The sequence below is a fragment of the Tiliqua scincoides genome, chromosome 3 (genome assembly GCF_035046505.1).
Source record: "Tiliqua scincoides isolate rTilSci1 chromosome 3, rTilSci1.hap2, whole genome shotgun sequence".
NCBI lineage: Eukaryota > Metazoa > Chordata > Lepidosauria > Squamata > Scincidae > Tiliqua > Tiliqua scincoides.
The window spans coordinates 238309524-238335225 of NC_089823.1; the positions used below are offsets into that span (position 1 = coordinate 238309524).

The 25702-nt window shown below is 42.2% G+C and overlaps 1 protein-coding gene across 3 annotated transcripts in view; it reads right to left on the bottom strand.

Annotated features, from left to right (window-relative positions):
• The window catches only part of LRCH3 (leucine rich repeats and calponin homology domain containing 3), a 78849-nt gene extending 55248 nt beyond the window's left edge, over positions 1-23601 (bottom strand). For 2 of the 3 annotated variants that reach the window (XM_066622610.1, XM_066622609.1), the window contains exons 1-7: positions 23519-23601; positions 19839-19944; positions 19573-19709; positions 18726-18835; positions 5229-5322; positions 3039-3159; positions 1284-1432 (exon numbers count right to left, since the gene is read on the bottom strand). In XM_066622610.1, the coding sequence (XP_066478707.1) occupies positions 1284-1432; positions 3039-3159; positions 5229-5322; positions 18726-18835; positions 19573-19709; positions 19839-19944; positions 23519-23527 (726 nt within the window). In that variant the 5' untranslated portion in view covers positions 23528-23601. The remainder of the gene's footprint in view (positions 1-1283; positions 1433-3038; positions 3160-5228; positions 5323-18725; positions 18836-19572; positions 19710-19838; positions 19945-23518) is intronic. The other variant, XM_066622611.1, reaches the window with a different exon arrangement.
• Positions 23602-25702: the final 2101 nt, after the last annotated feature.

A 25702-nucleotide genomic window follows, 5' to 3' on the forward strand; every position in this document is an offset into this window, starting at 1 on the left:
AATAGATGACACTTCTGATCACATCCAGGAGGTCCTTTGAGGGTTTTCCATGGATTTCATTATCCACAGGGAATCCAGGAATGAATTCCCTGCAGATACCAAGGGCCCACTGTACTTCTCAATAGAGTTCCGGCTTAACTGTCCTTACAAGTGCTGCTCAACACTCTTCACCTTCCAAGTGACTGAGCATTTTTATCAAGGAGCAGCATTTTCCCATATAGAAGAGATTTTGTTCTGTTTCATGCCAAACAGGCTAATATACTTTAATTTTAACTACCAGAATGTTCTTAAGTACCATAACAGGACAATGATAATCCAGCTCTACTATGTTAATTTGCTACTGTAAAGTTATGCAACCAATTATCTCAAGTCAAACAAGACACACAACCCTATATTTCTCACTCTGGGGAAGGCTGATTTCTCCACAGTCTGACCCACGAAGTAACGTGAGCATCTGAAGTGAGAATGTTGGTGTGTCCAAATTAGCTTGGATTCTAACTTATAACCTTTCTGCTCAGCACCACAGGGCAGTTATGAATCAGGACAGAAGTAGCACAGTATTCAAGCTTATGTTCCAAGAATAAACCCCCAAGACTAGCTGAATGTGCTTGATTTCCAGAAAGACAGAAAAACGAGCTTTCCCTTCTTCCTTCCTTGGAGCATCAGAAATTGCCACAGCTAACACTGAGGGTGGAAGAGCACATTAATTATTTTTGGGAATATCCTGCCTTCCCCTCCCCCCCAATGTTGTCTAATTGTTAAAGGGCTGGGAATTTTACAACCAAAGTTATAAATTTCAATCATGTTCTCCCTTAATCACTTTTCTCCCCATGCTAATAAGCCTCTTCTCATAAGGAAGGTACTCATGACCATCATCACCAGAATCATTTTCAAACACAGGGCAGTCACCAAAAGTAATTCTGTTGCCCTCACCCTACAGATTCTGAATACACTGTATAGTCAATAAGATGCTACTGGGCAAAGCACTGGGAAAACAAGGGGAAGAGTAGTCTCTCAGAGCCCATATCACTTAGGCTGTAAATGGTCCTCACAAAACCAATATCATGAATTGTGCCTGGAAGACAGCAAGAAGTCAGGCCACAAGCAAAGACACCTTATGTCAGCTGAGCCAAGTTGCTCAAAGAACTATTTGAATTTGTAGACCTCAAAGCCAACTAACACACATCACCTTTTCCTTCTGAGACAGGAAACATGAATACAAAGATCTTGCTTACACACACACACACACACACACACACACACAATTTAAAAGAAAGCACCACCTCATTAGAGACTCGCCGTTGTTCAATATATGCCATGAACTGTGAGCTGAGGCTGTCTGACTCCATGCACTTGGATTGCCTCACCTCTTCCTCCTCTTCTTCAGTGACACAGCTGTCAATAAAATCAATCTGATCCAGATCATGTTCCACTTGGCACATACAAAGAAAAGAAGAGTAATTAGAATGTGCAACAGCAGGGCGGAAACACTAACTTAAATTGCACTGCAGCCATAGTCTGAGCAAGTACAGTGCTCACAAAAGCCACTGCAGACTGGATGAGTTTTATACAACCAATGAGCAAAACAAGCAACCAATTCTTTATAAAAAGGATCGACTGTAGGGAATAAATCTACAGGTATTAAATACTAGCTTAATGGGGGTTTAATGTTTTTGGATGCATTAGAGACAAAGAAAAGTCCTACCAATGAAGGGGTTTTATTACTCACTAACGTAATCAGAGACTAATGGCTTACAGCAGTTCACTTAACTAGCGCCCATTACCCTAAAAATGTTTTGCAACCTATACATTGGCTCCCCTGCCTTGAATTACCAATGAGTGGTAAATGAAAATGCTGTATTTTGCAAACACAAGTTGATTAGGCTCTCTTTACCTGGGTGCATCAAAAAAGGTATTCTGATCTACACGTATTTTTGATTTCTGTTAGCCTTGTGAATTCTGAAATCTCAGAATCAGTCTCATGAACTAATGGGTGAGCCAGATGTACATACTGACAAATGTTCACACCATTTTAGGTCTCACCAGCTGGAATCTGCAAAAAGGCTATTGAGAATGGCCTTTGGCTTGTAGGATTCTTGCACAAGCAAAAGCCTTTCCTCCACGCTCCAGAGGCTAAGGGAGCTCTGTGGCCTCTGCTGGGCTCAGAGGACTCTTCAGAAGCGAGGGGAGCAGATCGCGGGGGGGCCCCCACAGATCGATCCATGGATAAGTGAATCTGGATACTGCCCCCTCCACTCTGTTTCTGTGCAACAGAATTTTGCAATTAAATTCTTCACCATTTTACTTGCTGTTCATGACTTTCAAGTACGAAGTGAGAAATGAAGGAAAACGAGAAAAAATAATACAGAAGTGTTTGGAAAATATCAGACCAAGTGTACGAAGTAGAGGAACTGTGAGTTCCCATTGATTTTGCTCCTCATTATGTTAACTGGGTCATTTTTTACTCATCACTGCTCCTGCAAGTCTAGTTAAGACTTTGCCATACTCAATGCTCCAAACCACCTTATAAAAATACTGCACAACCTACTGTCCAGAATACCTTAAGAGATTCCCATTCCCTGGGAGCCATGAACTGATCCTCTGTTACCATTGGCAGTAGTACACTTGGGAAATAAATTACAAGATGAGAAAGGAGCCTGGAATATTGGAAGAAGTCACAAAAAGACCCAGTTTTCCTGCGTTAAAGGTGACTGTTCCACTCTTTCTCAGTTCAACTAACATTGACAGTTTCTCATGGTATCACTGCCAATAAACCAGTATGTTCCTGAAAATATAAATGCCCATCATTTGGAGAAAAGTCAAACTTGAAGTCTCTGTAGCTGACCAAATCTAAGAATCTCAGTGTGGCTCACCATGATTCGGAAAAACACAAAAGGATGTGGTTCTAAGGTGTATACACGTTTCTCACACACAAGTATTGCTCTGAAGTTTGCACCAGAGGTCTTTCCAGAGCTGCCCATTTAGAAAACAAGTAAATACACATTTAAGCATAAAGCCCCCAAAGGAATGTCATTTACCTCCACCATTGGTGACAACTGCACTCCCTCTGTTCTCCTGATACTGACTCTCTCTTCTTATCCTCTGTTCTTTTGTGATCTCTGCCACACGCAGAGGAAGATCAGAAAATTCATCTATAGGCTTCATTAAAAGAAAAGAAATAATAAAGAAACACACCATCTGACCCACATTTTTCTTATTTTAGCCTGCTAAAACAATCCTCAGCACCTCAATGGCATGCTAGAGATAGCTTCTCCTTAATTTGATTACAGGGATTTAAAGGGTAGCCAAAAGAAAGTACAGGCATGCACCACTTAACAACATTTGCTTAACGATGGATCGGATATATGACAGTGGTCAAAGCACAATAAAGATGCTCTTAATGAGGCAATCACATCTCCTGTAGCCTGCAACAGAGTCTATTTTTACACCACAGAGAGGCAAAGAAGAGGCAATCAGTCTCCAGTAGCCTGTGCAGCCAGCTAGTGTCTGGCAGTGAGTGTCTGTTTACACAACAAAGGCAACAGATTTGACTAAATGTTCACTTAATTACCTAATCACATAATAATGGGGATAGGAGAATGTATTCCCATTGTTAAGTGGCGCACACCTGGAAACACAAATTGAACTTGCCTATTTTTTATGCTGCCTTTGCCCCCACAGCTAATATGCATTTTTAAAGAACTGATAGTATCATATCTCAGTGAAAACATGGATTCAATGAATGGCTTTGGATGAGTTTCTGCATCTCTGTCTTATAAAGCCCCTGCCCCCTTTTTGTTTTTTAAGAAAAGATAACTTTAAAAGGGGGTGAAAACTTCTGTTGCACAAATTTGGTACAGTTTTGAAGCAGTTGTGGAAATATTCTAGCATAAGAAAGACACATCACCACTTTCCATATATCCACATAGCGAGACAACACTGGATTGTAATACTGCACTCAAAAAAGACAGCAGCAGCATCTGCTCCTGTACTTGTGAACTCTGAATCAAACCACTGCGCTTCCAAATCCCAAGACCAGACTTAGTGCCAGCTTTGGAATACCAGATCACACCCCATGATTCCCCAAGATACAGATCAATATAGGTGTAGGAAGAGTGATTATAAAATTCTAAAAACCCTCTCTGGATGCTTCATAGGACCACATGGCGGCAATCTGATATGGTAAATGGAGTTTCTGCTGCAAGGAGATACGCTTCTGCATTAATGCATCTCAGTTACAACACACCCAGAAACCAACACATACTTCAGTGTGAATGCTTGATGTACTCCTATTATGTCTTCAGCTACACTATTATTAATTATTATTATTATTATTAACAGTATTTATATACCGCTTTTCAACTAAAAGTTCACAAAGCGGTTTATGGAGAAAAATCAAATAACTAAATGGCTCCCTGTCCCAAAAGGGCTCACAATCTAAAAAGATGCAAAAAGAACACCAGCAGACAGCCACTAGAACAGACAGTGCTGGGGTGAGGTGAGCCAGTTACTCTCCCCCTGCTAAAAAAAGGAGCACCCACTTGAAAAGGTGCCTCTTACCCAATTAGCAGGGAATAATTCCCTGCAGACTATTCCAGACTAATAGCAGACTATTCCCATTGGTCTGAAGATGAAAAAGGGATTGTAAGCCAACATTCACAAAGACTAGTTCACTGTTTCTTTCCCATTTCCCATCTCTGATCTCGCACCAAAAAGGGATTAAAATACCTTTATTTACAAACCACAGCTTGAGGAAGGGATAGCTTTGATCTGTTCACATCTGATTGCATGTGTTTTGTTTCAAGAAGTGGTTAAGCCTACCCATGCATTTTAAAGTGAGAGAGAGGTGGACAAACAAAGGGGTTCCTCTACTGATCTCACCTTGTGTTTCTCTAGATACCAGAGCTGTGAGGATGAATCTGCTGGAACAAGCCAGGATTCTTGTTTGAACATCACATAAAATCACTGTTAGAACTAACTGTGCTTAACAAGCCAACTTCAAACCATGGATTCAGATAATGGTTTAATCCTGATTTGTTAGTCAGAGATAAACCACACTTAATTGGAAGTTCCGGTTAGGATAATCAAACCATAGTAACAACATAACTATGGCTTCACATGATGGTTGAACCAACCCAGTGCCTCTCACTGCTATTCTGTCTGACTTTTTTTCCTCTTGTTGTACACTGCAATTATCTCCCAAACAAAAGCAAAGCAAGCACACTTACTTCATTTCCTGACCACCTTTTGTCTCCACTATCCACACTATTGAAGCCAGAATCCAGAGCTCCATATGGGCGGCTGGAGTACAGTTCCTCATGGCTGTCAAGGAGATACAATTTTAGTTATTGTACTGTAAACATAGATTAGACATTCTTTGGGAAAGATTATATATCACAGAGCACAAGGGGACATATTCAACCTGTTAGTCATCGCGAACTTTCCATGCTTAATGAGATTCAGTGAAAGAGGCACTCTTCTTCCAGATTAAGAAACGTTCCTTTCTGCTAGCCAACTGTCTGAGGCTCTGATCAGCTGCTTTGGGCTGTGAAGGTTGCCAAAGCATTTAAGCGTTGGGGAAAAGCAAATGTAAATCCTCAGCCCATGAAGGTCTCCTCAGCCACTACCACATCCATGTGGCCCCTTCATTCCATCAGATCCTTTCTTTTCATCTTTGGACAGAGACACTCTTCAGGCAGGAGGCACCATGTCCTGCCTAGAGGTGTTTTCAAATGATGTTATTTATTTTACTCAGAAGTAAGCCCATTGTGTTCAGTAAGACATACACTGTAATCCTATCTTACTCACCAAAAACAAGCAGCTTAGTTATGACTATGATATCTGTTATACTTAGTGTACTAAAAACAGGAGAGGTCCTTTAAAAGCTACTCTGGACTTCTTGAAAGAGAAGAAAAATCAATATAAAAATCAAATTGAAAGCACCCACCCAATAAAAAGAAATACAGTTTCTTCAATACTCTGCACTCCAGAGCAATGGTAATGCCCCACTAACCTGAATGGCTTTAAAGATTTGGCAGATTAATGGAGAACAGGTCTATAAAGGGCTACTAGTTGTGTAGGAAAGCAATGGTAGAACACAGGCATGCTTGTCTCTTTGGTTTGTGGGCTTCCCAGAGACAACAGGATGCTAGACTGGATGGTCTTATCCAGCAGAGCTCTCCTTATATATTGTACCCACAACCTGCTTGCTGTTTCCTACATAAGAACATAAGAACAGCCCCACTGGATCAGGCCATAGGCCTATCTAGTCCAGCTTCCTGTATCTCACAGCGGCCCACCAAATGCCCCAGGGAGCACACCAGATAACAAGAGATCTCATCTTGGTGCCCTCCCTTGCCTGGCACCCTGGCCTGGCACCTGGCACCCATCCTGGCATTCTGACATAACCCATTTCTAAAATCAGGAGGTTGCGCATACACATCATGGCTTGTACCCTGTAATGGATTTTTCCTCAGAAAAATATGTAGAAATTCCCACATATTTCTATTTCATGGTAAGAATACTACGATGTGGATCTTAGGTAAAATCAGTTAACCATCAATCACCAATTTCCCTGAAATTTTGAGAGGCACATCTTGCATTTCTGCAAAACCTAGAGGGGTCACCCAGCTGCTTCTTCACTGGAGTTTAAAACCTCCTAAGAAAAAGCCTGTTTAAAGTACACCTGTGTTCCAAAATATATCTGTTTATTTTATTTAAATACTGAAAGAACTCCACACTTTGTTTTGTTCCAGCCTAAAGGCACTGAAAATTCAGTATTTCAGAAGGGTGCTTTGCCTTATCATCAGAGATAAAAATTTTGCATTTCAGAAACTTGCCATCTCTAACCACAGATCAACTATAAAAATGCTATTTCATCTTTCTGTTTTGTGTGGCAGACAGAATTCTAGGTATCAGGAAGTGTGACCTGATGGTTGAACTGCCAGTACTGCCTAAGAGCTAAGCAGGAGAATCTGTGGGTTGTGTGGATAGGAGAAGGAATGCCAGGCTATGAAAAGCTGCTGTATTCTTTGAGGCAAGACAATGTCGCTAATGAGTCGATTGCCACAGTGAGAGTGCAGGAGTGTCTGCAAGGGCCAGCTGGCAACAACAGAAACAATCTCGAAGACCTGCCCAGGCTTATAATCTACCATTCCTCCTGAAGCTCAATGGCAAGCAGCCAGTAAGAACATAAACATAAGAACATAAGAACAGCCCCACTGGATCAGGCCATAGGCCCATCTAGTCCAGCTTCCTGTATCTCACAGCGGCCTACCAAATGCCCCAGGGAGCACACCAGATAACAAGAGACCTCATCCTGGTGCCCTCCCCTACATCTGGCATTCTGACTTAACCCATTCCTAAAATCAGGAGGTTGCGCATACACATCATGGCTTGTACCCCATAATGGATTTTTCCTCCAGAAACTCGTCCAATCCCCTTTTAAAGGCGTCTAGGCTAGACGCCAGCACCACATCCTGTGGCAAGGAGTTCCACAGACTGACCACGCGCTGAGTAAAGAAATATTTTCTTTTGTCTGTCCTAACCCGCCCAACACTCAATTTTAGTGGATGTCCCCTGGTTCTGGTATTATGTGAGAGTGTAAAGAGCATCTCCCTATCCACTCTGTCCATCCCCTGCATAATTTTGTATGTCTCAATCATGTCCCCCCTCAAGCGTCTCTTTTCTAGGCTGAAGAGGCCCAAACGCCGTAGCCTTTCCTCATAAGGAAGGTGCCCCAGCCCCGTAATCATCTTAGTCGCTCTCTTTTGCACCTTTTCCATTTCCACTATGTCTTTTTTGAGATGCGGCGACCAGAACTGGACACAATACTCCAGATGTGGCCTTACCATCGATTTGTACAACGGCATTATAATACTAACCGTTTTGTTCTCAATACCCTTCCTAATGATCCCAAGCATAGAATTGGCCTTCTTCACTGCCGCCGCACATTGGGTCGACACTTTCATCGACCTGTCCACCACCACCCCAAGATCTCTCTCCTGATCTGTCACAGACAGCTCAGAACCCATCAGCCTATATCTAAAGTTTTGATTTTTTGCCCCAATGTGCATGACTTTACACTTACTGACATTGAAGCGCATCTGCCATTTTGCTGCCCATTCTGCCAGTCTGGAGAGATCCTTCTGGAGCTCCTCACAATCACTTCTGGTCTTTACCACTCGGAAAAGTTTGGTGTCGTCTGCAAACTTAGCCACTTCACTGCTCAACCCTGTCTCCAGGTCATTTATGAAGAGGTTGAAAAGCACCGGTCCCAGGACAGATCCTTGGGGCACACCGCTTTTCACCTCTCTCCACTGTGAAAATTGCCCATTGACACCCACTCTCTGCTTCCTGGCCTCCAACCAGTTCTCAATCCACGAGAGGACCTGTCCTCTAATTCCCTGACTGTGGAGTTTTTTCAGTAGCCTTTGGTGAGGGACCGTGTCAAACGCCTTCTGAAAGTCCAGATATATAATGTCCACGGGTTCTCCAGCATCCACATGCCTGTTGACCTTTTCAAAGAATTCTATAAGGTTCGTGAGGCAAGACTTACCCTTACAGAAGCCATGCTGACTCTCCCTCAGCAAGGCCTGTTCGTCTATGTGTTTTGAGATCCTATCTTTGATGAGGCATTCCACCATCTTACCCGGTATGGATGTTAGGCTGACCGGCCTATAGTTTCCCGGGTCCCCCCTCTTTCCCTTTTTAAAAATAGGTGTGACATTTGCTATCCTCCAATCTTCTGGTACCGTGGCCGTTTTGAGGGACAAGTTGCATACCTTAGTCAAGAGATCTGCAACTTCATTCTTCAATTCCTTAATAACCCTTGGGTGTATGCCATCAGGGCCCGGTGACTTATTGATCTTTAATTTATCAATCAGGTCTGAAACATCTTCTCTTTTAACCTCTATCTGACTTAACTCCTCGGTTAGGAGGGGCCGTTCGGGCAGCGGTATCTGCCCGAGGTCTTCTGCCGTGAAGACAGATGCAAAGAACTCATTTAATTTCTCTGCCATCTCTAAGTCTCCTTTTATCTCCCCTTTCCCTCCCTCACCATCCAGAGGGCCAACCGCTTCTCTGGCGGGTTTCCTGCTTCTAACATATTTGAAGAAGCTTTTATTATTCCCCTTAATGTTGCTGGCCATGCGTTCCTCATAGTCTCGCTTGGCCTCCCCTATCACCTTCTTACATTTCTTTTGCCACAGTTTATGTTCCTTTTTATTCTCTTCATTAGGGCAAGACTTCCATTTACGGAAGGAAGCTTCCTTGCCCTTCACAGCCTCTCTAACTTGGCTGGTTAGCCATGCGGGCACTCTCCTGGATTTAGTGGAACCCTTCTTTCTTTGCGGTATACACCTCTGCTGGGCCTCTATTACTGTTGTTTTAAGCAGCCTCCATGCACTCTGGAGAGACTGGACTCTTTTTACCCTCCCTTTCAACCTCCTTCTAACCAGCCTCCTCATTTGAGGGAAGTCTGCCCGTCGGAAGTCAAGGGTTTTTGTTAGAGATTTGCCTGGTATTCTTCCCCCAACGTGCACGTCAAAACGGATCGCAGCATGATCACTGTTCCCCAATGGCTCAGTAACGTTTACATCTCTAACCAGGTCCTGCGTACCGCACAAAATTAAATCCAGAGTCACCAGTCCTCTGGTGGGCTCCGTGACTAGCTGATCTAAGCCACAGTAAAGACAACCACACTGTGAAGGCAACACCTGGTGACCGAGGGGTCTGTGACTCTTCACAGAACATACTGTAAAAATCCCATTGAAAAACGGTGGTTTGGTCTAGTCTGTCCGCGTAAACTACCTTGAATGCTGTCTAAAAAACAGAGGAAGGCCATATACAAATACCTATGTATGTCTGTGTATCAACACTGTCATGCAAAACTAGCTATTGATATAGGATACTGTGATGTGTGTGTTATGTGCTTTACAGCACAGTCAAAAAACTGTTCGTTCATTTCTGATTTCTACACTGCCTTCTCACTGCTATTTCACAACTTCTCAAGCTATTTACAAAGGCCTAGAATGTGCAAGCACCAAATATAAAAAGATGCCCAAATCATATTTAATTCTGCATTATTAATCCTTTAAAGAGCTGAGAGGTTTTACAAATAAACCTCCAGCAGACAGAGTTCACTTTTCATGCATTAAGCTGACAGTCTTGTTATGGCTATGCTCTTTCGAACCAAGTGAAAGGACACAGAGTGGTGGGCCTATGCAGCACTCCCTCTCTTCCAAGTGTGCACAGTAACCAGACAGCTCAACACTGTGGCCACCCCAGATGTCATATCTGACAAGTGCCACACACAGCAACAATGAGACTTGTTTGACCTGCTGCAAATGGGCTTTTAGAAATGAATAAAGCTGTCCTACTGGCACTGAATGCCCCAGGGAGATCTGCAGTAAGACAGCAATAATGGGCAAGTGGAAAGTTCAGCAAAGGGACGGCTTCACCCAGGCAGTGCTAATTGCAAGTCGCTCTGTGCCTGGCTGTCATTTCAAAAAGTCACTTGCTTGGGAAACCATTTTTAATCAACATTATTTATATGGCATCATGTATGCAAAGTGTGAAGTCATGCACAGTGGAGCAAACAATCAAAACTTCACATATAGGCTAATGGGTTCTGAGCTATCTGTGACAGATCAGGAGAGAGATCTTGGGGTGGTGGTGGACAGGTCAATGAAAGTGTTGACCCAATGTGCAGCGGCAGTGAAGAAGGCCAATTCTATGCTTGGGATCATTAGAAAAGGTATTGAGAACAAAACAGCTAATATTATAATGCCATTGTACAAATCTATGGTAAGGCCACACCTGGAGTATTGTGTCCAGTTCTGGTCGCCGCATCTCAAAAAAGACATAGTGGAAATGGAAAAGGTGCAGAAGAGAGCGACTAAGATGATTACGGGGCTGGGGCACCTTCCTTATGAGGAAAGGCTATGGCGTTTGGGCCTCTTCAGTCTAGAAAAGAGGCACCTGAGGGGGGACATGATTGAGACATACAAAATTATGCAGGGGGTGGACAGAGTGGATAGAGAGATGCTCTTTACACTCTCACATAACACCATAACCAGGGGACATCCACTAAAATTGAGTGTTGGGAGAGTTAGGACAGACAAAAGAAAATATTTCTTTACTCAGCATGTGGTTGGTCTGTGAAACACCTTGCCGCAGGATGTGGTGACGGCATCTGGCCTGGATGCCTTTAAAATTGGATTGGACAAGTTTCTGGAGGAAAAATCCATTGTGGGTTACAAGTCATGATGTGCATGTGCAACCTCCTGATTTTAGAAATGGGCTATGTCAGAATGCCAGATGCAAGGGAGTGCACCAGAATGCAGGTCTCTTGTTATCTGGTGTGCTCCCTGGGGCATTTGGTGGGCCGCTGTGAGATACAGGAAGCTGGACTAGATAGGCCTAGTGCCTGATCCTGCGGGACTGTTCTTTTGTTCTTATGCGTAAATAGTAAACTTCTGCTCAGAGAGGACTGCAGTTTAAACACAGCAGATCTCAGCAACAGATGGTTACATAAAAGCACAGCCAAACCTCTCCTTCCCATCTCTACCTGAGATACATGCCTGCTTGGGCAAGCAAGACAACATGGAGTCATACAGAGGGTCCCAAGGAAACCAATAAAGAAAGGGTCCTTCTAGGGTCCTGCAGAACACCTTTAGTCCATGGAACCAGTGGTTTAAATTCTGTCTATTCTGATTACCAAGTGCTAGACAGCATTGCCCACCCAGCTGAACAACCCCTGTGAGCCCCAGAGATACATCTTAACACAATCAAGAGACCTCTGCCTCAGCCCAGCAATTCTTTTGTCCATCACTTGGGATGAGGCAATGTTCTTGCTAGAGATTTAATCCAGCGAGCCCAGGTTTCCACAGTGATGTCCTTCTTTTGTTCTACTCCTATTCATAGCTTTCCCTCAAATTTTCAGTCTCCTGGTGCCTCCTCTAAGGTTCTATCCACATTTTTTTCACCAATTTCTCTCTCATTATACAAGCTTAATCTGTTCCATGAAAATGGCTCGTACAACAAAACCTTGTACTGTAGCATGAAAATGATTCTCCCTAGGATCCCATGTTGCAATTTCTAATTGGCTCCCAAACCCAATATTAACCACCAAAATCCAAGAAATAAGCCAACTAGAACACAGAATGATACTTAAATATGAAAGTAGTATCTCTGAAGTAGGAGTGGCGGGGTATAGGCTGGGCAGAGGGATAAGCACATAGTAATTGGCAGTCATAATCTTTGCTAAGAACACGTTCACCAATGTGGGGGTCTCCTCTTCAGCTTCCTATCACTGCAGCCCCTCCCTATTTCTTCACCTATTAGAATACTCTTGCACACATGAACAGCAGCCAAGCAGATGGACCACTCCAAGATGGGAATGGGTAGGAGAAAGGGGACCAGGTTGCAGGAGTGAGGGAGGAAAGAGTACACATGCACCGTGTGAGATAGGGAAGGCTTCTTTTGAAATCCCTCCTCCTGCTGCAACAGCGCCCCACCCTCTTTCCTCATCTGCTGCGGTGCTCACACGCATGAACCATTACGAGGGGGGTAAGAGAAGGGGGGCTGACTGCATGAAGGAGGGACTGCACAGGCACACACACTGAGACTGCAGAAACCCAGGCAAGGGCACTAGGACTGGGCAAACTGCCTGCATCTCATAGTCAAAAACCAGCCTTTCATCCCTCATATCTTCTCCAGCACAAGTTCCTGGCAATGCTTTACAAGTGGAAATTCCATAAAAGCAAAAAAGGTGCTTGTAAGAATGTAAGAGGCATGAATTTGTATCCCTAGTTATAGCAAAATTTCAAAAAATGATCACTCATAATAAGACTACTATATTTTGATGATTTTAGCATTCTTTCACTTCAGGTATCAACTGTGTGTTGACAATATTCTTTTTCTTCCCTCTCACCCAACAGGGCTAACTCACACGTACATCCGAGACACAGTGCTCTCTGCCAATGTACATTCGCTGCACTAACATATTATATTCTATAATCCTGACACACTTGCATATTCCAAGCCCTTAACTCCTCCTCTGCATCACTGTAATTGCTTATCATCTAAATGTACTTCACTGCTCTCTTCACTGGCTACCTAATCCTTTTTGTGTTCTGTACACACTTCTCTCTACTTCTGTCTGATTTATTGGTAAATCCCCTCTAGTTTCTAACTTCCTGTCATGCTCCGTCTACTCTCTTTGACTCACCCACGTTTCCTTGTAACTCAAGCCCAATTCCTCTTCCACACAAGTGTTCACAGCTCCTCCAGCTTTCTGGAATTCTGATCACTCAATCATTCATTATGTCTCTGCTGTTTCTTCAGCCCACAAGCGTCTTAAAACTTACTTGTTCTGCTTTTCCTCCTTGAACAACTCTAAAGCAAACTTTATCTGCTTCCATTTTTCAAAAACCAACTTCACTTCTTTTAACTTCGTTTCCACATTACTGCCGTTTCATCATCTTTCGTTTGGGTCTGCTTTGATCCTTCCCTTTCTCCTCATTTTTTTCCGCCCTGTCTCTATTAGAGTGCAAATTGTAAGTTTTCTGGCAGGGAAAATCTTCTCACTTTGGTTAAGCATCCTAACTGTGCAATCCCTGTGTTAACACAGTGACCTACTGTCTTCAACTGAGCTTACTCCCTAGTTAGCATGTTTACAGCTGCAACCTAAGTACTAAATCTCTAAGCACCACATAAACAGAATAAGGCCTGAACCCACCACAAATACAGGACATCCTCAGGCTCTCATGCCCTACATTCACACTGTTGATTCAGACCAAAAAGTGGGATATTTAATTTAAATAAATATTCCCTGGGTTGCGTCATCATTATTGTAAGAGCAGTAGTGTCACTCGGATTTGCATCACCCAGAGTGGGAGGCCAGCATGACTCCTCCATGATGGACATCCTCCCATGCAGTGGGTTGGGCAGTGCCCCAGGTGGTGGGCGTGATGATGCAAAATTGCACCACCCCACTGTTTTTTTGGCTATATCTTTTGATAGAAGAGAAATATTCCAACACAATTTGTTTCATTGCATTCTGTATGAAATTTCACATTGAATGATATACAACAGTGGTTCTCACACATTCAGCACCGGGACCCACTTTTAAGAATGAGAATTTGGCAGGACTCACCGGAAGTGATGTCATAACCATAACTGACATCATCCAGCAGGAATATTTTGAACAATCCTAGGCTGCAATACTACCCACACTTCCCCACACTTCCCCAGGAGTAAGTCCCATTTACTATCATTGTTAAAAGCATACACAGAGTAGCCTCTTAAAAGGTCAGGTCTATAACATTTCCCCAAATGCAGTCACATATCATGGTAGCATCAAGCCTAATATATTAAAAATGAAATATTGAAATGAATGGGGACCCACCTGAAACTGGCTCACAACCCACCTAGTGGGCCCCAACCCACAACACCGATATATATGATATTCAAAAATAACATTACAAATAATATAATAACATTATTCAATAACAATAATAATAATATTCAAAAATAACAGGATCTAAAAAATTTTGGGCCAGCAGTGGTGTCACCTCCCTGTGCGTGTCACCCGGTGCAAACAGCACCCCCTGCACCCCGCTAGCGATGCCACTGGGTAAAATATTCCCGAAGGTCACCTGGGCTTTGCTGTAGCAAAATCAGTGCACTTTAAAAGCCAACCAATTTATTTCAGCATAAACTTTCAGGGACTACAATCCACTTTCTCAGATACAGAAATCCTTCTGCTAATTAACTCTGCCAAGCCAAAGACAATTTTTTTTGTGAACTGGTTATTCTTTACGGTGCTACAAGATTCATTCTTTTCTTTTTTTAAGAACACATTTCATGTGTAAAGTGCACTGTAGCCGCTATTTTCTTTGCCTCCCTAATTTCTTGAGGGAATATGACATGGCCAATGAGACAATAAGAACATAAGAAGAGTCCTGCTGGATCAGGCTAAGGGCCCATCTTGTCCAGCTTCCTATGAACATAGCAGCCCACCAGATGCCTAAGGGCATACGCACTCAAGACAACAATATACCTGCATCCTGTTGCCACTCCCCTGCATCTAGTATTCAGAGACAGGCTACCTCTAAAACCTGGAAGTTGCATATAGTCATCATGGCTTGTAACCTGTGATGGACTTTTCTCCAGAAATCTGTTCAATCTCCTTTTAAAAACATCTAGGCCAGGTGCCATCACAACATTCTAAGGCAAGGAGTTCCACAGACTAATTACATGCTGGATAAAGAAATATTTCCTTTTGTCTGTTCTAACTCTCCTGCCAGTCAATCTAATTGATGTCCCTTGGTTCTGGTGCTATACGAGAAGGTAAAGAACTTCCCTCTAACTACTCTATGGGTTGCTCTCTATGGAAAATGGGATGCTGGCAAGAGAAAAACAAGTTTCTGGCAACAACTATGATGATGCTTCACCTCTCTTATGTACCCACCCCAAAAAACAAACAACCTTTCGAACTGAGTGATTTTTAGGCCTAGGTCAAAAGAAAGACCATTTGTCATGATTGCCAATATACTACAGGGCTCAACTACTAATTTTCAAATTTTATCAGCTTTGTACAACCAGCAGCTTGGAAGTTCAGATTTGGAGGTCTGGGTGGTTTTTTTTTCCTTTTGTTCTTACAACAATGCTGTAAAAATGTCCCCCAGGGGAAACAAAACCTTTCCCTTTTGGGCTATTCCACTTTACTTCAACGAAGGCTATCTTACAGCTTCCCTTCCTAAGCAGTAATGACCAAGTGTCCAACCTGATTAGTTTTAGTTCCATCAACGTCCACTGACTGCATCACTCTGTTACCCAGTCTGCAGACACCCTCTGGGGCATGTTATATTGTTTCATTGATTCTGTTCTTTCAACTCAACTTCTGAGCGGAACTCATTGGTTCTGAAAAATCCCTTTAAGTCTCTGGTCCAGCAGAAGAGCCTAGAAGCTGAGCAAACCCAGGCTTCTGCGTGTCTCTCAGCGAGCTAATGGTGACTCCTAGCACCCCAATCTCGATTCCCCCATTCCATTAGGATGCAGGCAGATGTGCCCACAGCTGCTACTCTCCTAAATTATATAGTTTCCTTGAGAAACTTATTTTGTGCTGTATTTTTTACAATATTTCTCCCTTTCAATACCTTGAGCCTCCACTGGAGAAGATAAAGCATATAGTGAACAACCAATTTAACAGACCCCGATTTAACAAGCTTCACAAACAATGGACACTTTCTGCTTTATTAAAAACTAGTCATATATGTTCAGCACATGCACATATCCACGGAACTCAACACATGCAGATTTAACAGATATTTGGCATTAATGTACACCTCTTTTCCCCATGAATTCATTATAGCAAGAGTTCACTATAGGCTATACTAATAGGCTATACTAAGTTCTCTGTGATGGAACCAGGAGAGAGATCTTGGGGTGCTGGTGGACAGCTCGAATAAAGTGTCGATTCAGTGTGCGTTGGCTGTGAATAAGGCCAATTCCACGCTTGGGATTATTTTTAAAAAGGAACTGAGAACAAAATGGCCAATATTATAATGCCATTGTACAAACTGATGGCAGTGAACATATGAGTCCCGCTGGATAAGGTTAAAGGCCCATCTAGTCCAGTTTCTTGTATCAGTTTCCTGTACAGTGGTCCACCAGATGCCTCACTGGCATAACTGAGGGGAAAGGGGGGGTGCAAAGAGTCAACCCAGTGTGCGGTGACTGTGAATAAGGCCAATTCTATGCTTAGTCCTTGGTCCTGACCCATTAAGGCTCTTCTTACATTCCTAAAAGGTGCAGGCATAGCTGGTCATGGAATTGCAGCCACTAGCAAAAATTAAGGAAATGTAAAAAGCACTCAAGTCCCACCTCCAACCAACTGATGCCATACAGAGCACCTGCACACATAGCAGAGCACACATAGACAGCTTGAGATTTCACTGAGCAATACTGAGCTTCACAAAGAGTGCCAAACTCTTCTCAGGCATACACTAGATTCTGCCCAGCTACAGCAATCTTACAGATACTTTCACATATTCCAGTGGTTATACGTAATTGAAAGATTTCTGTCTATTATTGTTCAGCTTTGAAAGAGAGTTAAAAGTTAGGAAAGAATCAATAAAGCAGTTTTGAAATTACACATTAGATTTTTTTTGTCCTTATCCACTAGGATGACAGGTTTACAAGTCCAAATTGGAAACATTCTGCTATCCTCCACTTTGACTTTCCAGACTTACGGCTGTCATATAATTTGCCTCTATCTACTAGCCTGAGACAAGGACCAAGTACCCCTTATGAAGCTCTCCTTCAATAACCTGTACTGGATGGGGGAAGACCAGCTAGCTGATGGTTTCAAGAACCTAGCATTCAAAGCCAGAAATAGAGACCACTATGAGCACATTTGCCACAAGCCTGATGCTTCTCGAGTTTCCCTGCCTTCACTAAATAGTCCCAAGGAGGCTCATAACAGTATAAAGATAGTTCACAAAAAAATCACACTCAACAATTTAACACAGAAAGCAAGGATAAATAAATAGCTGCAGTAGCCAGGGCTCATTCGCTCATCATCTCTCACAGCTGATTAAACTATTAGGCAGCAGGGTTGGCTGCTGGTGCTTTATCTGACTTGACTGGAAAGTCTGTGCAAGCAGAGAAAGGAAGCATTACAGATGTTATTGCAACACTTACACACACCAAGTTCAGGCTGGTTCTCCTGCCAAGACTGCAAGCATTCCTTCCCTCCATGGAGCTATGAACGTCTATTGCACATTCTCCATCCCCCCCCCATTTTATTGTACTATGTTGTTCCTGGTGGTCACTATGTCTTTAGTAGTCAGATACTTCCAGAACCACCATTCAGAGCGCGATACCATAGTCTTTCGAGACTGAAGGTTGCCAACAACACACAGATTGGGGAGGGAGAGAGGGAGGAAGGAGTAGAAGCAACTAGGTGAGGAAACCACCCCTGAAACCTTAATGACAACACTTATGTATAGTACATCCCAGTCATATTTATTTCACACACAAACAAGAATTCTAGTACAAAGCTCTGGGATTCTGAAAAGCCAAGTGGACTGTCAGAAAATGCCTCTGTTGACTGCACAGTTAAGTGTGTTTTCTGATGTGAGATAGCAAACCAGACAAAGAGTTCTCTGACCTATTATGCAAGTTCCTCTTTTCATTCAGTTCCTAGCACAACCACACTAGTTTGCCTTATTTAAGTTTCTCCAACTTGTTCTGCACCAACTTCAGTGCCACCTCTTCAACTGTCATTTAGCAGCACTTTGCAAGATCACTGCACATATATTCCGTCTTTAGAAGGAGTGCTGCATTCTGTTATTATACAGCGCCAAGTGAGGCAAGGTAAATAGAAACAGCACTCTAAGCGCTTGTCATCTTAATTTAGCAACTCATGATTCGGTTGACTGCCCAGTGATGTATGTTACTGGGCTAAGCCAAAAGGAGGCCCTGCCAAGAACAACGGTGTTTGATGAATGGATCAAAGTTCAGCATTTACACCTGTGGCTAGACCAGAAAAGCTTTAAAATCCTGTGCAAAAGGTTAAACACACAAAACAAGGTTTATAAAACTTGGCAGGATTTATTAAGCACAAAAGAAGGTCTTAACACCAAAAACAAAGAACTAAAAATATATTTATAAAACTCCTTTAAAATACAGTGAATTTGAAATCCAGGCACACTTACCAAGAGCCAAACCCCATTGGGCGCCTCTCGTAATCTGGAAGTTCTGGCGCTACTTTGCATGCTTCCATATTCAGATACTTAAATATGTGGACTTTTCCTTTTATGCATATCTGACACAAGAAAAAAACCATTACAAAAATCTGAACACGATGTGGGAACAATTACTATCTGTTGTGATTTACAAAGTACTGAACCAAAGGATTATTGTCTTGCCCAAGAGCTACACATGAACTACCCTGATATCTTTAGAGGAAGTGCAAAGAAGTGAAACACATAAACATAATAAAACAATGTACTCAAATATCCAATACTTTCAACTCACTTCTTGCACAAAAAGATTAACTAAGCACTGTTGCGACAAAAAAATGTAATACCATAAACACAGAAAGCAAAGCGCAGGCAAACAAATGAGCAATGACATTTTGATTTTTCAGATGACTGGCAGCATCAAGCTCTGGGAACAATTTTTATAAAACTGGGGTTACAGGACAAATGGTTCCACTCCTGCCTTTATCAGTTTAGCAACATGAAATGAGAGTTCAGGGGGTGGGGGAAGAGAAACATATGGTTCCTTAAGGAGTGTACATTCTCCATACAAGTCTGCATATCACTGGCGGTCAGCAAGCCAGAACCTGCTTTAACCATCTTCATCACAAGGGCGAGAAGCATAAACAGCGAGGAGAAGGTCATGACTGCTGTTTTCCAAGGCTCTATAATAGCTACTCCTTTTGAAAAATTGTAACACAGTTTTATCCTGGCAGTTGTTTGGTTGAGCAAGGCTGCTCCATCCTCTCTTGAACATTTGACATATTTAGGAAAGAGGATTTGGTATTTGTTTACACCTTACCTGTGCAGGGGGTGACTGCAGTGGGTTGTTGTCTAGTGTGATTGTCTGTAAATGCCTGAGGTTCCGGTAACAAACTGGGATTGTTGTTATTTTATTACAGGAGAAATCTAACCGAATCAAAGGCAGTTCTGCAAGCTCTGCAGAAGTAAACATGAATGAAATCACAATTAACTAAATGTAAAAGAAAAGCTGTTCACATGAAACAACTAGCTGATTTCAGAGAGTGTCCAGAGGCATTAGCACATCTTCACATCTGCAGTTCTTACCTTCAGGTAAATGCACCAAGTGATTCCTTCTAAGGTTCAGGTCCCGTAGAGAATCTAAACTCCCAATCTGTGATGGAATTGTCTGTATTTCATTACAGCTTACATCCTGTAAAACAAGTTTGTGGCATGAGCAGTTGGGTTTAAAAAATTCCAACTTTTGTTGTTGTATACCATCAAATGAAACACAGCAGCTCATAGCCCGGCATAGCCTTGCCAATGTGAAGCCATTAGCCTTATTCCTCTTGCAAGTAGGCAGGTTCATTCCTGTTTGGAGAGTGGCCAGAGCCAATTGGTAGACACCATAGTTTTGCATGTACAGTAATTCCTTTTCATCGTTGGATTTTGGTGCCACAGTCATCCATGTTGAGCTTCTTACAAATCCAGTCCCTTTAAAAAGTTTGAAGAAAGGTGGGGAAGCAAAAAAAGTTCCATTTACCTTAGCACTGGCAAGGACTGGGGGACTGTCAATGGCACTTCAAAAAGCAATTTCTGGGTTGTGCCAAGGCCCCCCTCCTTTTCCTCGGCCCTGTGTCACCCAAGAATTCATTGCAGAAGCCTTTCCTCCCTCCCCCTTCTTCAAACATTTTCAAGAGGACAGGATTTTTTTTTAGCCACATTTGAGTTAGTGTGGCTTTTTGCATCCGAAGGGAAACCTGGAATGGATCCCCTGCAAATATAAGGATGGACCTGTATAATGTTCTGGTTCAGTTCTCAGCATTCCCCACTAAAGATCACAGGAAGTAGGGATGAGAAAGCCTTAGCCTGAAATTCTATGATGCTGTTTTCAGTCAACATAGAAAGACCTGTAAGTCTGCTTACCAGTTTTTACTAAAGTTGGCTATGTGACAAAGTGTTTGATCAAACATCACCAACATGCCTTGTTCAGCAATCCAAAGTTTTCAAATAACCACAACACCACAAGATCAGCTTTAAAAAAATGTTATTATTCAGGTATGTAAGAGGGGCTATGTAAACCAGCCCTTAAATAAATCTCAGCTCTTGCTAAATACAGGGACACACAGTGGGTGGGGTTGTGCAGTGCAGTGGATTGTGGGTGCTTGTGTACCTCACACGGCGGTACTGTTTTTCAAAGGATTCCAGTGGGGAGGCTAGCCTCACTTACTTCCCCACCTACTGCACATCCCTGGCTAAAAATTTATGAACTTCTACAGTGAATGAATTTACGTTGCGACTAGAAGCTGTGTTTTATATATAAAATGAACACAATATTGACACATTAGAAGAGGTGAAATAAAATTCAGTTTCCAAGATAGGTAGCAGCAATGCTTGAAAAGTAAGGCGGGTCATGTTATCCTGGATCATAAACATCCTGCTCTCCCAAACAAACTGTTAATTACATAAGTAATATGTGCATATTAAAAACAGCAAAAGATAAGTTATTCCAAGTGCTAATCATTTACTGCTGTGATACTTTGGAAGCAAACAGTTGTATAGCTCAGAAAGAGTTCTGTACTGAAGGTACATTTTTAAAATAGAAAGCTTCAAAGCTTATGGCACTTGAGCCCAAACACAAAGCAATCATACAAAAATCAAAGATGATGCAAATAAAACATATCAAATAAATGAAATGACAATCATCGAGTTCCTCTTCCAACATAAAGCTTGGGGAAAACAGAAGGTACTGTATACATTCTGCCAAAGCTTTATGTATTTGAACACCAGAAGAGATGCCAGGCAGCTTTTCTCAGTGGTTTCAGAAGATGCAATTCCTTCATCTGTCAATGGTTACATAAGAACATAAGAAGAGCCCCGCTGGATCAGGCCAAAGGCCCATCTAGTCCAGCTTCCTATATCTCACAGTGGTCCACCAAATGCTTCAGGGAGCACTCCAGACAACAGACACAACTTTCATCATGGTGCCCTCCCCTGCACCTGGCAATCAGAGGCAGCCTGTCTCTAAAACCAAGAGTTTGCACTTACCTACTATGACTTGTAACCCGTAATGAACTTTTCCTCCAGAAATTTGTCCAATCCCCTCTTAAAGGCATCTAGGCAAGATGCCATCACTACTTCCTGTGGCAAAGAGTTCCACAGACTAATTACACACTGGGTAAGGAAAGTGTGAAGAAAGGTATAGAAGTGTGAAGAAAGATACAGAAAGGAATTAGTGAAAATGGTACAGACGTGGCCAGCTGAAAGGCCCAATCCCACCCAACTTTCCGGCGTTGATGCAGCCACAGTGCAGCCATGAGATAAAGAAACAAACATTCCCTTATGTTGAGCAGGCCCCCATGATTGCCCTGCCCCAACCAGCCAATGCCCTTCTTAAAAGGCTAATGGAGCCTGTTCACACAGCTGCATCGGCACTGGAAAGATTGGGCACTAAATCAAAATGCCCCCCAAAATACTCCCCAATAACAAAATGACCAAGGCAGTAGCCATCATTTGGAGGATTTTCTGTTGTGTCTGTATGAGATGTGTCCTCTGGTATTCAGCTCTGACAGTCAACCTAATTTTCCCATGATAACAACTGATGATAAAGGTTACAAGTAGTCAGTGAAGAATATCACTACAACCTATATCAGTCCAAAGATTTCACCAAAAGGATAAGGAATATGCACTCAAAATTCATTTGTGGCTCTCTTCTGAGTGTCCACATCTCACTGTTTAAACAAATCCAACACTTTTGCAACTTGCCATAAAACTAAACCAAAGCCACAAGAATTTGGCAGCAATCTCACTCATTTCAAGGAGAGCTGGAGAAAGAAGCATGTTGAGCATGTTGAGCTTAAAACAAAAACACATTAACATCCAGCATGCTCCCTTTGTAGTCACTGCTATCATGTTAAAAGATGGGTTTGGAGACAATTTAAGATATTGATAACTTTCAACTGTATCAAACTAATGGTGGGAACCAAGATTCATCGGATTGTTTTTATCCAGATTATTGAAAATACAGTCCAATTTGTAGCCATCCTGGATACACTAGGATATGCTGTAGGCCAGTGTTCCTCAAACTATGGGTCGGGACCCACTAGGTGGGTCATGAGTCAATTTCAGGTGGGTCCCCATTCATTTAAATATTTTATTTTTAATATATTAGACTTGATGCTACCCTGGGGTACCCAGGTGCTACCTTGAAACTACCCAAGGGTAGTATCAAGTCTAATATATTAGACTTGATGCTACCCTTGATGCTACCTTTTCAGCCACACTAAACGCTGTTCCAGAACCACCATTCAGAGCGCGATACCATAGTCTTTCGAGACTGATGGTTGCCAACAACGATACCATAGTCTTTTTGACACTGAAGGTTGCCAACAACGATGCTACCCTGATATGTGACTGCATTTGTGGAAAGTTACAGACCTGTACTTTTAACAAATTTCTATATATATTATTTTAACGACAGTATATGGAACTTACTCCTGGGTAAGTGTGGGTAGGCTTGCAGCCAAGAATTGTAAAAATTTTCCTGCTTGATGATGTCACTTCCAGTCATGACATCACTTCCGGTGGGTCCTGAACAGATTCTCATTCTAAAAAGTGGGTCCTGGTGCTAAATGTGTAAGAACTATTGCTATAGGCTAAAGGACTTCTGTCCAACATTAATCAAAGTGCACAAAAAGCAGATGCCTCAACCTATAAAATTAAAAATCACAGGATTGACTGATTTAGGAAATTAAACATTTGAAGTTGTAAAATATTTATAAACTTACAAGTTCCATCAGGTGTCTAAGTTGTCCAATTTCTTCAGGTAATGAGACCAGTTTATTATTGCTTGCTATTAAAACCTTCAAGGGGAGGCTGCACAAGTGAACAGGCAATGTTGAGAGCTGATTTCGACTTTTCAGGTAGAGGAGAAAAAGTATAAACAAAGTCATCAGAACAGGAGAGAAAACTATTAAGCTCACATGTAGCAAGAGAAAGCCAATATACGTATATTGTGTCACAGTGGACCTCTCAAATCACTTTACAATGGACTCTCTGTAGTAAAACAAGGTTCACTATACAATAAGTTATTCATTTTACGATAAGGTCACAACTGCTGCCAACAAGACCTCATGGGTGATAGGTTAGCCAATCAGCTATGTGAGTGCAACCTTTTGGTTGCATGTTAGCCAACGGCAGCATTTTTAATATTGTGACTGTGTGTGTGGAGGGCAGGATACAACCTTGTCATTTGTGTTTTATTATTACAACATTGTATAAACTGATAACCATGGCCTCTAAAGAGTGCAGTAGCCACATTTTAAATCAACTTTTAGAGCAGGAAATAGCTTAGTTCTGTGGCAAATCATCAACTTCTGAGATCTTGGAACAAATTACCAAAAACAATGTGTTCCCATGTTCACATTACAATATTTTTACAATACAGTGGTGTTTCCAGAACAGACTATCATCATAAAGCAGGGGTTCACTATATTTGTGCTGTAAATCACCAGGGAACATGATTTAAAGAGTGGGGTATAAACACATAAAATAATACAAAAATACAGGAACTACAGTTCCAGTGTGGCACATTTGCTAGAAAGTGAGATGCTCTTATTTTCTACACACTGTTTCCAGTCTCTCAATTGGCAATGAAAGGACACTATGCAGAATCTGCTACTCATTACAGCCAGATTAAGCTTAATTCCTACTCAAGACCCATGAAGGAAACCTGAGATCATTGGTAGGGCTGGGGAGGAGATGTCCCTTTGAGGAACTGCTACAGATGGGGATGTGCTGATAGCAATTGTGATGTTCAATACTACAACATCATTGATTGCAATTATCCATCTCTTACAGTTGTTGGGAGTAGATTAACAAAGGAGAAACATCGGAACTGCTAGCCTGTGCTGTTACTCTGTATAATGGCATTACCTGGGGAACACTTTCAATGGTGTTTGAATGCTAAGATAGTAGAGTATTCAGGAAGCTTACAGCAAATTAATCCCGTTTCATTCTTACCCAAGTTCTCTAGGATTTGCTACTTGGTCTCTGAGAAGCACTACAGTTCTAGATGATTGCTAAGGTTCAGGGATAGACAGCAACTTTAAGAGTACCAAAGAACCCACAGGTGTTCTAGTGTCAACTGACATGAATAAGTACATGTTAGGCCTAAGTTGGCATAAGAAGCCTGAATCAAACTAAGACAGTGTAACTGAGAAGTTGCTAGCAGTTCCCAGCTGCAGGAATGTGAGTAAATAAACAAAAGGATTTGTTGTCTCTCCTTTGCTGGCCAGGAAGGACAGATAACAAGAATTACAACCAATTGGAAAGTTTAGCACCTTAGCAGACAGAGAGGCACCTTATCAAGAATGGCCTGATCCAGTGGGGCTGTTCTTATGTTCTTAAGGGTGATTGAGTGCAGCTGTGGATCTCCAGTTGGGAGGGGTAAGAACTATGAGCGGTTAGCAACCAGGCCAACTTCAAGAAGGTTCTGTTCCTCAAGGGTTCTGATTGGACAATCTAATAAGTATGAAGTCACCTCAGTACTATTAGCATAAGATGTACAATAATGAGTGCCCAGGGGGTGTGAGGGGTTCCTTCTTGGACAGAGTTTTGGGTGCAACATCCTGCAAGCATGTGGGCTCCATTGTCCATCATGGGCACCTGGCCCCATAGGTAGCCCTGGAGCTAAGAGATCTACAAGAGTAACTGACCCAGGTGAGAGACAGCTATTAATAGAGATAGCCAGCTAGCTTTATTATTTTATTGCTGATATGTTTCCTAGATGTTTATGCCTCTAGCATTTGCTGCCTTATTGTAGAGTGTGTAACCTTATGTACTTAATAAACTAAAATACCTTTTACTAAGTTGCTTCATTGTCTGTTGGGAACAAAGGTTCAGAATTCTGCCTAGCCGTTCAGCAAGCTACCAAGTACCCACTGAGGTCCACTAACTTGAGGACTGAGGCT